Source organism: Drosophila erecta, unplaced genomic scaffold (genome assembly GCF_003286155.1).
Source record: "Drosophila erecta strain 14021-0224.00,06,07 unplaced genomic scaffold, DereRS2 tig00000055-arrow-pilon, whole genome shotgun sequence".
In the NCBI taxonomy this organism is placed as follows: Eukaryota; Metazoa; Arthropoda; class Insecta; order Diptera; family Drosophilidae; genus Drosophila; species Drosophila erecta.
Window position 1 is genome coordinate 11813610 of NW_020825200.1, and position 13595 is coordinate 11827204.

The 13595-nt window shown below is 41.5% G+C and overlaps 3 protein-coding genes across 5 annotated transcripts in view; 2 read left to right on the forward strand and 1 right to left on the reverse strand.

Moving 5' to 3' along the window:
* The window catches only part of LOC6540929 (angiotensin-converting enzyme), a 42512-nt gene that overhangs the window by 25629 nt on the left and 3288 nt on the right, over nucleotides 1–13595 (reverse strand). Inside the window, exons 6-7 of the mRNA XM_001969516.3 lie at nucleotides 13241–13344; nucleotides 13085–13183 (exon numbers count right to left, since the gene is read on the reverse strand). Coding sequence (XP_001969552.3) covers nucleotides 13085–13183; nucleotides 13241–13344 — 203 coding nt within the window. The remainder of the gene's footprint in view (nucleotides 1–13084; nucleotides 13184–13240; nucleotides 13345–13595) is intronic.
* Nucleotides 25–745, forward strand: LOC26526004. Its single transcript, XM_015159941.2, has 2 exons — nucleotides 25–274; nucleotides 334–745. Exons 1-2 carry the CDS (start codon nucleotides 80–82, stop codon nucleotides 706–708), a joined length of 570 nt encoding a protein of 189 aa, XP_015015427.2. The 5' UTR covers nucleotides 25–79; the 3' UTR covers nucleotides 709–745.
* On the forward strand, nucleotides 7700–10637 carry LOC6540896 (histidine-rich glycoprotein). Of its 3 annotated transcripts, XM_015158936.2 has the most exons (4): nucleotides 7700–7926; nucleotides 8344–8817; nucleotides 8881–9465; nucleotides 9573–10637. In XM_015158936.2, exons 1-4 carry the CDS (start codon nucleotides 7915–7917, stop codon nucleotides 9576–9578), a joined length of 1077 nt encoding a protein of 358 aa, XP_015014422.1. In that variant the 5' UTR covers nucleotides 7700–7914; the 3' UTR covers nucleotides 9579–10637. The 3 variants fall into 3 exon arrangements, with proteins under 3 accessions (XP_015014422.1, XP_001969555.1, XP_026835406.1); XM_001969519.3 differs by having other exon boundaries at nucleotides 8881–10637; XM_026979605.1 differs by having other exon boundaries at nucleotides 9217–10637.

A 13595-nucleotide genomic window follows, 5' to 3' on the forward strand; every position in this document is an offset into this window, starting at 1 on the left:
AAATATATCATTATTCTCAAATGGGAAAGTCAGTCCCTTTTTGAATCTTTGCAAGAGCGTATCAAACACAAACACAAAAATGTATAAGATATTATTGCTTATTGTGCTCAGCATTATGACATATGAAATTGCTAGTTGCGATGAAGATGCTCATTTATGCCGTCAGCTTGAGACTGTGAATTATACAGAAACGGTTACTAGGCCCATAGAGGACTATGGAAGCTTTGCCAAATATTTCAAGGAACTGAGAATATCTGCAGGAAAAAAAAACGTGGTAAGCTGCATATAATAAGCAATGTCCAAGTTGTATTTAAGATAGCCAAACATCCTTAGACCCTAACCAAATTAGAAGAAAAGGAAGTGTGTTGTCCAGGCTTCGAAAAATCCTCCGACGAAAAATGTGTGCCCATCCCACCGACAACAACAATGGAAACAACATCGACTACAAAAACTAAACATTTAACCGAATCTGAATCATCATCTCTCCAAACGCATTCGACTGGCCAAGAAAATGCGGTCAAGCCTGTGACGAAATCAATTAATATCCCCAAATATCTGATATTTGCTATTTGTATAGGAATTGGAGCTCTAATAATTGTTATTGCTGTTGTGATTACTTTGCGTATTCGCCAAAAGCGACGATTAAGATTTTATACTGACAGCCGCATAGTGAAATTTAATTGTGATATGCAATCAGCTTTATTGTAGAACTTGAGTTCAAAATAAATTCACAAATAAATTATATACTAATTATGAATGAAAAAATATGTTTTAAATTCATGTAAGCTGATAAGCCCAGTTCCATTAAAGTGGGAAATCAAAATAAGTGAATTTCACAATGGTGGCACAAGCGCAATAATAACAAGTAAAGTTCAGTTTTATTTAGATAAGTGCTTGAGGGGTGATTAAAAGCCAAGCCTTTGTTTGAAGATTATTGCCGAGACCAGAATAATTGTGTAAGTCTACCAAAGAAATACAATTTTATTACTCAATTTTATTTATTTATATAAATAAAAATTATTTTACTTATTCATTCACACCTTCTGAATATTACTGGAAATTTCTGCACCTGAATATTTTTGAAATTATAATAACAGAAAAGCAAAGTCTAAGAACAGTTAACAGTTATTATTTATATTTATTAATTATTAATTTATAAATATTTTATATTTATATATTTATTAATTCCAACAGGAATTATCAACTTAAATGTGCAAATGCCTATCAAATTCCGAGAATATTAGCCTACGCTTTCAACGAAATATTTCCCTCTCCTCCACAACATCTCATATAATCTCATATATGACTTATGGCACTTAAGCAAAAAATAATGTGAATAATTTGCCAAAAACGAAATGTAAAGCAAGGCGGGCCAAAGTGATGCAACCATTAATGCAAGTGAGTTAGACCACTAACATTTATCGGCGCAATCAACTGCAATGACAGGCAATCCAGAAAGAGCCAATACGCGTTTCAAGTTCGCTGCCTGAGTCTTTCGTTTTGGGAGAACCTGTTGTCTGGATTGACCAACGCCAACAACATTGATCTTGTCCTAACCCGAGAAACGGAGCCGCTGCTCGTGCTGCTTCAATTGCGAATGTGTGTGTGGCAATGGAGAATGGCTCGACCTAAAAAGCTAAAAGCAAAGTGAATGCAACAATAACAACAGCAACAACCAATGCAGACGCAATCAATTAGCGATATGCTGATGACGTCGGCTTGGCTGATATTATTGTGGCTGCTAACTGCTGGTTTCTTTGTGGTTTCTGTGTGGCTGCCACATGTGGCGATTGCGTCATGGCGCCATGCAAACCGTCTAGCGGTAATTGACTTGCAATTTCTTTTGCCCGCAACTTTTCGGTTGCAAAGAAATTTTCCAAACCCAAATGTGTTGCCACATTTCAACAATCCCACAGAGCCAAATGAACGAAGGCGCAGAAGGCGCAGAAGGCGACCAAATCTTGTATGAGTAATATTTGATATTTGATATGAGTAATAATATTAATCACAAAGTAGATTTTTAATGGCCGACAAGTAGCCTAATTTTCACAATACAACATAAAAATTGCAAACATATTCTGCAATGTCTTAAATAAGCCATATAAGATCCATCTCAAAATGGTCGTAGGTTACTCTTAAACTTTGCAAAGCATTGACTTCGCTAACTCCTTTAATTAATATTTTTACAGTTTTAAAACTGTAGTCAGTTTAAGCAAGGAATGTATTTTTAACTCGTATTGTTTTTACTTTCTCTGTTTACTTATTTTCATATTCGGAAGTCGATTTGCGCAATCAAGTTTAATATTGCGTTTTTCCGTGCTTTTAAAAATGTAGGATATTATAAATATGACTTCAATGATGTACCTACATACATCCACATATATATAGAGCGGTTAAGTTCTCCTTTTGGATTTTTAAATTGTTAAATAGGGAAGGATATTAAAACTCTGTCCTTGTTTTAGACAAGATTATTTCTTAACACTCTTTTTTTCTTTTATTACCGCTGCTTTGTTAATTACAGTCATTTAAGTGCTGCCTAATTACGCTCCGCTCTATATTTTTAGAGTAGCCGAGGTCGGCGGGAAAAGTTGTAAAAGATATATGTTTGGTATTAAATGACTACCTTTAAATTATGCTTCATCAAATTTATTGTCGACTCTTAAATTTCATAAGTGCTGTATGATTTAGATTCACATAATTCCCAACCAATTATCACGTATTTTCCTACATGTATGATAAAAAAAGTACTCAATTAGCGACGAGTTGCCCGAGAACTGCTGAAGCGACCCTCGCTCGCCCATCCACACTCACACTACTGAACAACAACTTCGGCTTCGCCTCAGAAGGCAAGAAACCCAAGAGCGGCAAAACCGATTTACCAAATGTAAAACGAAAATGCAGACAAGAAACGGACCAGCCCGTCTGATGTGTACGTTTGCTACCCTGGGCTACACTTCAGCATAATGTTTATTCAATTTACGCAATTTGCAGCAACAACAGAGCTGTACATTTGATTGCCAACTTGGGGTGTTGTTGTAATTATGGCCACGAGAAACAAATGGGAATTGTGGCCAAAACTGAAATCGAAATTAAAGTCTTTATTTAAAATAGTTTCTGTTGAAGAAGTGACGACAGCCAGCGGATTTTCCTCATAATATTTCGCCAGCTTTTCGCTGGAAATACAAAATTTTGTTGACTAAGTCAATGGGTCAACTATTACTCCCCATCACAGCTGGCCAACTCGAAGTTAGGCCAAAGGCGGAATTATTAAGCTAATAAATAGTTTTTCCTTGACTGGTTTTTCTGGCTTTCTCGAATGAAAATCTGCATAAGCTTGCAGGTGGGTCGCAGGCTCAACTTCCTTATTAATCAGTTTAGCTTAGTGAACTCCCCTCTAAAACAGATAGACTGCAACCCATGAATTTTTATAACGTGAACGGCACGCTTAGCTGCAATATTAAGTATTAATGCTTTTGTATGATCCAATTAAGGATGGCCAAAAAAGCGCATGACAATGTGAGCAATTTTCGATTTGGCTGCTCGCACAGTGAATGCTCAAAGAGTTTTCACGCCAAAATAAAAAGAAGACATAAACACACTCTCGTCGGAAATGAACAAGAGTTCAAATGCTTTTGCCATTGACCCCATTTCCAGCTTTGTGTTTTAATAGGTCTTATTTCGCCGATCGGCTTAGAGATGCGTTAAGCCGAGATCGTAAGCCCCGATTGAGCCCTAATTGCAACGATCACTGAGGGAGTGGTTGGGTAGAGTACAAAAGTAGAGCTGATCGCAGCCAACCGATTGTAATAGGGCAGTGATTGCAGTTTACACGTATTGCAAGTTCATTGGAATGGTCTTTAACCTGAATTCCGAACAGATCATGTGGATAGTTCATAATTTGTTTGCCTAATAGCGCCTTTGGGTGGGCAAACTGTGATTTGGCATTGAACTTTTGGGGTTCCCCCTTTCAGATAAGTGCAGTTCAAGGAGTCTTACTTTCTGTTTTCATGAAGATGTATTTGGCTGTCACTTAAAATAATTATCATGTAAATTCATCATAATCCGGTCCACAATCTGCATATCTTCTAATCCATGAACATTAAATATTGACATTAGTATTTTATTGCAAATCAATCACATTTATGATTTATGGTGTATCCGAAAACCTTTTAAGAACATGCAGTTAGTTACTGCATGCTCTAAATCAATAACTTTATTTTAGGTATTTATTATGGCCTCCCAGGAAGACTTTACCGAATAATTTGAGGCTTCCCACCATTGCATATTGAGTAGCCGATCCAGAGCCAACTTTTCGGTCAGCTGGGCAGGCTAACAAGCCCAAGTATCGACCTTGACCAGTAATGCAATGAACTCTGCGGTGGCCCCAGCCAAAAAAAGGCAAGAAACCAAAATGGCAGTAAACAAAACGCGAATCGGTTAAACAGCCGAGACCCAAAAACAGTTATACTTATACACCATGGCAAGTGGAAACCACAAGCGAAACAACAACCAGCCACAATTGTAGGTGACAAAGAGCTGAATGGCAGTTTGGTAAACGGCACATAAAATGTCATAACTGTCATTTTCGCCTACATGGCTTACAGCTCTATATTTCGCTGGATGTCGTCCAATATTTGAGACATCACAGCCCGAAATGGGAACGAAGAGGAATGGAATGCTCGAGCGGGGACAATAAATTGTTACACAAATCAGGCAGCGAATGCAAATCGAAGAGTCGATGATCAATCGACAGTTGGTTCAACTTTGACACCTTTGTCGGTGAATAAAGACCCACCGAAAAATATTATAGATGGGTGAATTTATGTAAAGCTTAGTTTATCGCCAAATGCGACAAGGTCAGGCCACTAACAATGTAAACAAACGAGCTGCAGCCTGAATATCGCCACAAAGAAGCTGAGCTCCAATCGAATGATGATTTTCAAAGACGTGCCACTACAATGGGGCAGAGATACTATCTCTCAGCATGTTTGGAGCAGATATATATATGGCGGCATATGGTAATTAAGTCGAGGAAGTAAGTGCACGCCAACCGATTTTGATGGGGCTCAGACAATGTACTATAAAATCATCTCTCTGACGCCAGGCGTGCGCCACTGCAAACGAACATATGACATAATATCACCATCAGCTCGGGCAGCCTCCAAGCGCCAGACTCTGCCTCTCTTTCTTCTGACTATGCGCCATCTCTTTTGCGCGGTCGTGGAAATGTGCATCGAACAATGTGGTCAAGACATGCAACAAACGCGAATCGAAACGAAATCGAAAGTTGCATGCATGCAACGAAAGCGAGAAAATATTTGCTATCGTAACAAGTCTTGGATTAGCAGGTACTAGACATGAGTGCAAAACCACAACTTAGTGGCAAGAATTTACATTTGGTAATGACATTACAATCCTTGAGTTCGACATAAATACCATCAATAAGGATCTACAAGAAGCAGCAAAGTACACTAAACCAAGTTCTTTGAAATGCCAAATGATGACAACAATTAGTATTATGGATGGGTGTATCTATATGCAGTGTATCTATATTTATATATTAGATTGTTATATATACAATGCACGTAATCCTCTGGAGATCGCAGTACTTATATATCTTAAGGATGTCCAACAAAGAGAAATAGCAGCTATGGCGCGCACTTTTCCACTCGTATCCATGCTTTAAGTGCGATATATTTATGCTCGATATGTGTGCCAAACCACAGCTGACTGAAGACCCATTGACATAATAACGAGGAAGGTAATCGGACTTAGACTGGACCCGCCCCGGCCAGGGTCCATTTGGACCATGGTGCGGCGGTATTAATTACGCAGCAATGGAAACGGATTGAATTGGATGGGAGTGGAGTGGGGTAGCGTCTCAGTTCGCCAGCTTCTGTTTCTACTCCATGTGACTGCTCTTTGTCTTGGGTTATGCTTGGCGATTCGAATGTGGAGCAGTGACACAACCACAGCGGTATGACCGACTGACACACTCTCCATTTCCAGCTGGAGTCGGGATTGGGTACCCAATCTCACGGAAACTGGTCTGGAATCATTGGGCTGGGTCCGGTGAATGGGATAATGGCATAATGCAAGTGGGGAAAAGTAAAAGGATGCAGATGACAGCCAGGCAGAGGAAGGGGAAAATCAGGTGACACGATCAAAAAAAAGGGGGTGTAACAAAAGCGAAGGGGGTAACGACTTGTAATAGCAGAAAAAACTGAACAGGATTAGTTAGGCATTCAATTAGGAAAAGCGTTCAAAGCGGTGAAAGGAAAAGCTGAAGTAGATTAGTCTTTCCAAAGCATGACCAATGATTTATATGTGAGTTTGGACAACTATTAGTCGACGACTAATTGCCTGAACTGCATGAACTAATTATATAAATACCTTAACCTATTAATAAGAATAAAAGTTTATTAATAAAAAATACTCTTAAAAATGGTAGATGACAATATTTGGGATATTATTTGTTTCTTTCTTAATCCTGCTGGACAATGAAGATCGTTTCTAGTCTTACAATTACACCGGTCCACAGAACAATCGCCAATTACGAGGTGCTGGCAAATAAAACACAACAGCAGCAAGTACATAATCATCTGCGATTACCATAAAAACCACATTGAAATGAAAACCGCCAACAAAGCGAATAGCTCATCACTTGAAGTGGCTTGGAGGCGTCCCATCCATACGAGTATTATTCAATTACCCGCCAGAAATTGTGGGGCCTGCTGCTGAAGTTGCCGTTGTGGCTTTGGTTTCTCAAGCCTTTTACGTGCATTGACTTGCGGCAGCCACAAGAAGCAAGTAAAAATAAGCGGCAGCTGACGGTAGTCGAATTAAACTGCAAAATGGCACGCATCCATAGACCCTCGTGTGCTCCTCCACCAATCCCCCTGAAGAGTCTCTAGGCAGCCCCCACTTGTTGGGTCCCCTCTTGATATTGCAATCTTATTTCTGTTTTTATACCTCTGCAGAGAGCTTTACGACTTTTGAGATCACTTTGGCACGCCGCTTGGAAATAATGTGGCCATACAACTCTTTAATGCTCGAAAAATCTATTCAAATATAATTTGAAAATAGCTAGTAATTAATTTACAGTTTATGCAAGATGTTAAAGTGGAGCCAAACTGGTGTATGACAGTGGAAGAATTCATTTTATTTAGCGCATGTCATATAGATTGTATTATTGAAGAATGAAGAACCCTATTCTTTAAGCGAAATGCAAGTCCAGGTTCAAAATCCAACAATCTTTGTAACAAGATAAATTTGAAAAACGAAATTAAAATTCCAACAAGACAACACTACTGTGCATGTGAGCTGAGTCACTTTTAATTAAAGGGTATGCGGATTTCGGTATATTTAAGCTCGACTCCCATTCTCGTATTTGTTTTTGGTCTTTTTTTTGCGGAGACGGTGGCGCTGCATTTGGCGCTTGGCTGGGTTGACTTCGCGCCTCCGAAATCCAGCGGACCACCGAAGGCAAAGTAGACAGGCAACCGCACAACAACAGCAATAACAACAACAACAGAAGCAGCGTACCGCTCACCATTCGCTGCGCCGCGTGTGTTTTGGGCCATTGCGATTATTATTGGTGCTGCCGATGGTTTTGGCCGCCGTATGCTCTTCGGCTTAACTCGCTTCGTGCATCCATTCATTCGGCGGAGTGACTTGGCCTGCCTTTCGATTGGCAACTATAAAAGTGCGCGCAGGCGCTGCAGTTGGCATCATTAAACCGTTAACCGTCGAACAGTCTACAGCCTAGAGTGGTACGGAACGTGTGGAATAGTGATCAATAGCCATCCCCCTCGATAAAAACGGGATCAGTTCTCGCCCAGTTCTCGAACCGCGTGCCACACGACCTGGGAATACGGATTTCCATCCCGTCCATCGAAGGATAAACGCAGCAGCATGAAGTCGATGGTGAGTATCGGTGGCCAGACGAATGTGTGCAGTGGAAAAGTGGCTTAAAAGGACTCAGCAACAGCCATAAGAAATTAAAACCAATGGCTGATAATATGCAGAAATAGCTTCAAAACGTAGAATGTTTACCAAACATAGTGAAATAAACATATGCAAATGTTAGATGAATTGGAACAACACAAATTCAAAGAACTTCTGCTTTGTAGTTCTACATGAACTTCACGTGATCTAAAATTGTTAGAATTTTAAATAGAGGAGTCATCATATATACCCTACTCCTTCAATTTTCACTAATCCTTAATCCCAAAAGCTTGTTATTTTTTAAATGAAAATTAAGCTGCATATGAAATTACCTCCTAAGACTGTTGAATACAATCGCCACAGCTGTCTTCTAACAAGGACTCCTTTTATCTACAGCGCACAGCGACATCGCTGGCTTTGGTCCTGCTCCTGGCCACCAGCTACGTCCGAGCTGAGGACGAGAAGGCCGCCGCTCCCGCCGAGGAGAAGAAGGCTGAGCCGGAGGCCAAGGCTGCCGAGGCAGCGGCCAGCGAGGACACCACCAAGTCGAAGAGAGGACTGCACCATTACGAGGACTACCACCACCACCACGTGCCCCACTTCCCGGTGCACGAGGAGAAGACACTGACCGTGATCAAGAAGGTGCCAGTGCCCGTGCCCATCGAGAAGATCGTGCATGTGCCGGTCGAGAAGCACATCCATGTGCCCATTAAGGTCAAGGTGCCCAAGCCCTATCCGGTGATCAAGCACATTCCCTATGAGGTGAAGGAGATCGTGAAGGTTCCCTACGAGGTGCCAGCTCCTTATCCCGTCGAGAAGCAAGTCCATGTGCCCGTCCATGTGCACTACGACCGACCAGTGCCCGTTAAGGTGGGTTGGGAAACGGGAATTCGAAGCAGCCGGGGTTCTAATTCTTTGGATTTCTGTCCACAGGTTCATGTGCCCGCTCCTTACCCAGTCGAAAAGAAGGTCCATGTGCCCGTGAAGGTCCATGTCCCGGCTCCTTACCCAGTCGAAAAGATTGTCCACTACAATGTTGAGAAGCACGTGCACGTGGACAAGCCATATCCCGTGGAGAAGGTTGTCCACTACCCGGTGAAGGTGCCCGTCGACAAGCCAGTGCCCCACTACATCGACAAGCCAGTGCCCCACTATGTGGACAAACCAGTGCCAGTGCCCGTGATCAAGAAGGTGCCAGTGCCCGTCCATGTGCCCTATGATCGTCCCGTGCCCGTCCATGTGGAGAAGCCAGTGCCCTACGAGGTCAAGGTTCATGTGCCCGCCCCCTATCCGGTGATCAAGGAAGTGCCAGTGAAGGTGGAGAAACACGTTCCGTACCCGGTCAAGATCCCCGTGGAGAAGCCCGTCCATGTTCACATCGAGAAGCACGTGCCGGAGTACCACGAGAAGCATGTCACCTACAAGGAGCCGGAGTTCCACCACAAGCACATCGAGGAGGATCATCACCACGCGCCCATCCATCACCATTCGCACCCCATTGTGGAGCATGAGCACGAGGTGGAGCATGAATTTGCCTCTCATGATTACCATTCATATCACGGTTACTAACCTGGTGAATCGAAATCTTCTCTCTTTCTCTCCCCTTCTTTCGCTTTTCTTTGCAGCATTGAGAATGAACTGGGATGGCAAGCTAAACCACTTCCATTTCCACTATTTCCCAAATCCAAAAAGAAAGATTCCGAACCCATAACACACATCACTCCATTCCGTATCATACCACCTTTCCTCTACACACACTTTGCTATGCAGAACGTGATAACCGACAGAGATTCAGTGAAAATCAGACGAGTAACCGACGAACATAGCTTTTAGACCGAACTCTCTTCTAGCCTTAAGCCATAAACATAAAAAAAATAATAGAACAGAAATGGATACCATGAAAACGTTGACGAAACCCGTGAGCACTGTGAATGAGTGGATTGTAAAGGAACTTTAGTTTAAGACTTCTAAGCGACACATTTGGGCCGCACAGCCCACACAACAAGAACATCAACATCAACATCAACATCAACAAGAACAAGAACATTGACCCACTCCCGCCCCTCCAAGACACCCGATCGAACACAGACAGTTGCCAGATCCAGGACCAAAGGATCCCAGGATCCCAGGATACCAGGCTGCCCTGTACTGCTGCGATTTGTGTGGAACCTTGGATGGACGGAAGCGACACCACCTGGGTGCAACATCGATGTGGTTGCTGCTGCTGTTTTGTCCTCCAGCCGCGGCTCCTCCCTCTTCTGCTCTGGTCCACCCGACTCGTGCACCCGTTCCGGTTCCCAAGTGAGATGGCTACATCCGTGTCCAGCAAGCTGGACTGCGATCGACCCATCCAGTTGTGTGCAGCGTCCCAGCGTTGTGAGCGTGTGATAAGACTACTGATAGCGTTTAAGCTTGTGCGATATTCGAGATAGGGAGACGCCTATTTAAGTCAGTTTGTAATCGAACGTATTGTATTAGTGTTTGTAATATTCATTGCTATACCTAGTTTGTAATACATCTATGTAATGTTGCTTGTTCGCATAAGCAGACGAAACGGATTTATAAAAAGTACTTAATTTACCAAATATTTTCTGACTCTGTATAAAAACAAACAAAAAATCTCATACAAAATGAAGCTGATGAATGATACACCATTAAATAAATGAAACCCAAGTGATCAAAACGAAAAATCAATTGTCTTTGAATTTTCTCCTATTCCTTTCCAAACAAAAAGTGAAAAATTGCATTTGTGCCAGTGCATTTTATGTCACTTGGTTACTCTCACGTACTCCATAAAAAGTATGTAAAAGCCAATTTTGAGGCAACTTAAGACACATAATTAAAAACATTTTATTTTAAAAAGTCGCTGCAATAGCAAACTACAACAAAAGAAACACGACCATTTTTCCAGTCATTTCAAATTTCAAGTTTCATTAACGACTTCACCCAATGTGTTTATGAGTATCAACAGTTGCACCATATAAATTAAATAAAAAGCATATGAACATGAAAATACATTTTATTAGCTTTCTGAATACTGTATTGCAAAAAAGGAAAGGCAATTAAAGCATTAAGTGCACTTTGCCCAGATATTTGACATAAATTCAACCATTTACAACCGCTTAAGTTAATTTCCTATGACAATCCCTATTTAAACACAACCTATTCCACGCAGCTATTCAAGAGATGAATATGAATATTGATTGAATTCAACAACTAACAAACAACTCACTAAATAATTTAAGGAGTTCAAGTAAGCACCAACTACCAAATGGGTCCCTTTTGAAGCAAAGCCCCTCATTGCGATAATCTGAACTTAACCGCAACATGGCCCATACAGTGTAGCCTTGCATTGGCCAAATTCACTTTTCAGCCCACACACTTGGCCACAGAAAGGCAGACATGGAAGGCGAGGAGCCAAATCAAGTCGTTCCTTCATTGCCCATAAATGTCTTATCTAATTTTCAAATGAGGTAAACATCGCCTTGCATTCATAATTGCATATTCAAAGTGTCTCGCCCACAGAAAGACAGCCAGACAGGCATATTTACATACATACAAGTTACAGACTGGGGGATGCCAGGGAAATGGCCAAGACAGTGCAACATGTTTATTACATTTTCCACACCATCATTTCGCTTTCCTCGAGCTGGAGCACTCGTGTTCATTTCCTAGCGTTTATTTTGCGGTGTGGGCATTACTTTTTATTAGCACCAGCAAAGGCACCAGGCAAAGGGGGCTTGGTCTCGCTTTTTGGCTTTTGGTTTTTGGCTTTATCTTTGGGTTTTTTGTACTCCTTTTTATGGCTGCAGTTTGGCCGCCTGTTGCAGCGACCACAAAGATTGGGTTTCAATTTGCATTTTCGGCTTCATTGAAGCCGCTGCAATTTGCAGAGTGGGTTAAATAAAGTGGGCCACGGATTTATCACGTTTTTCCTCCAGTCGGTTTGTAGGACATGTGCTGCTAACCGATATTTGAGCCATAAGACCCCTACCCCTACCTCTACCCCTACCCGTACCCGTCGAGTCGAGTTGAGTTGAGTGCTGAGGCACAGCTCTTTTTTATTACCATATTGGGGCTAACTCTCTTGGTGGCTAGTTGTTTCTGGTAGCTCTAGCTTTTGTTTATGTAACTGTAGCGTTTGCAGTTTATTGATTATGCAATAAATAATCGCCAGCACAATGCCCGCGCTGCGAACTGGTGTTGTAATGCTCTCCTTTGCCACCCCCTCCCACCGCCCTCCGTTTTACCACCGAATGTGTGGCTAATGCCAAAAGAATGGCTGCAATAAAAATCTGGCTAATGGCTCTGATGGGGAGCCGAGCTCGCACTTCATTCAGGCCGTGCTCTCAGACTGTTTTCAAGAAAATATTAAATTCAGTAGGACCCGCTGATCAAGTAACCTATTTTCTATACAAATTTCGCAATAAAGGAGTAATAAAAACTCAATTATTTAGTGAAAAAAATTACAAAAACGGTTCAGTTAATTGCAGTAAAAGATCTACATGGAATTACTTCATAGCCACATTTAAAGAACCCAAACCATTGAATTTTTGATTAGATGTGGTGAAATCTTGGGCAAAACGGTCTTATGATTTGGCATTGACGAGTGAAAATTCGAAACACATATTATGTGTAGATTACTGGGTCAACGTCTCGGGTTTTGGCAGTCTAGCCTGAACAGTTAAAAGCGTCTGGTCTTGGATTTTCGTAACAGCTTTTCAGCCGGGCTTATTTAAATGATGGCCAACTAAACACGCTCGGCTTGTTGGCGGCAGCCAAGTGGAAAGTGAATGCGGGAAACATTGCAGACATGTGAGTTTTCAGTTTCAGTTTCAGTTCCATTTCATTTTCCTCCCCACAGACCCGAAGCTTGATTTTGTGCTTGTGTTGGACATTATGTGATGTTAGTGGGCCAACTTTATGGCCGGTTCGACGATCCCAAGCGATCGCAACGCGTAATCGCCGGCAATTTGACGGAAAATGTTTGAGATTGTGTGTAAATTGTAATCAGAAATAGCAAAACTAATGACAAGCCGCTGTCTGGCGCTTTAATTGTCCTGGTTATGCAGCACATACTTAAAGCAGAGGAATGTTTGCTTAGTAACTATGGTTATAGAACATTTTGGGCACTCACTTGATATAGGGAATGTTTGCTGGAATATGGTACTTGGCTCCCGGGTCGAAGTCCTTTTCTGATCGCAGAACTGGAGGCTTTATCCCGGAATACTTTTCTCTGAAATATAAAATAATGTTATACAAGCTTGTTGTTATCCAAAAGCTCCAAGTCTACCGTAGATTCCAGTAGTGACAGTTCATTGTACGTTTATTCGCATTCCCACTAAAGACATCGTATCGCCAGTTGTCCAGAGATAATGCGAAAGGTAAAAATGCCACCTAAAAAGGAGCAAAGTGTATAAAACGCTTACACTTGTTGAAAGTATTCGATAAGCTCTTTAAGCTATATTAAAAGCGATGGTGAGTAATGTGAAATTTGCCACAAAATTGATAAAAAATATCTATACGCTGGCCTTGGCCAAGCGGAACAAGTAACTTTTTCCAAGTAACATTCCACATCATCGTTGAATTTATCAAATTCTGTATGGGTGATTGTGATTATCACAACCAACTTAAGGAAAAAATGAATA

What these genes read in the sequence shown, in the direction of transcription:
- LOC26526004 (XM_015159941.2), top strand. Translation starts at nt 80, where the DNA reads ATGTATAAGATATTATTGCTTATTGTGCTCAGCATTATGACATATGAA. An exon ending in CTGCAGGAAAAAAAAACGTG is followed by an intron (nt 275 to 333) that starts GTAAGCTGCATA and finishes AAACATCCTTAG; the next exon opens with ACCCTAACCAAATTAGAAGA.
- LOC6540896 (XM_001969519.3), top strand. An exon ending in ACCGACCAGTGCCCGTTAAG is followed by an intron (nt 8,818 to 8,880) that starts GTGGGTTGGGAA and finishes TTCTGTCCACAG; the next exon opens with GTTCATGTGCCCGCTCCTTA.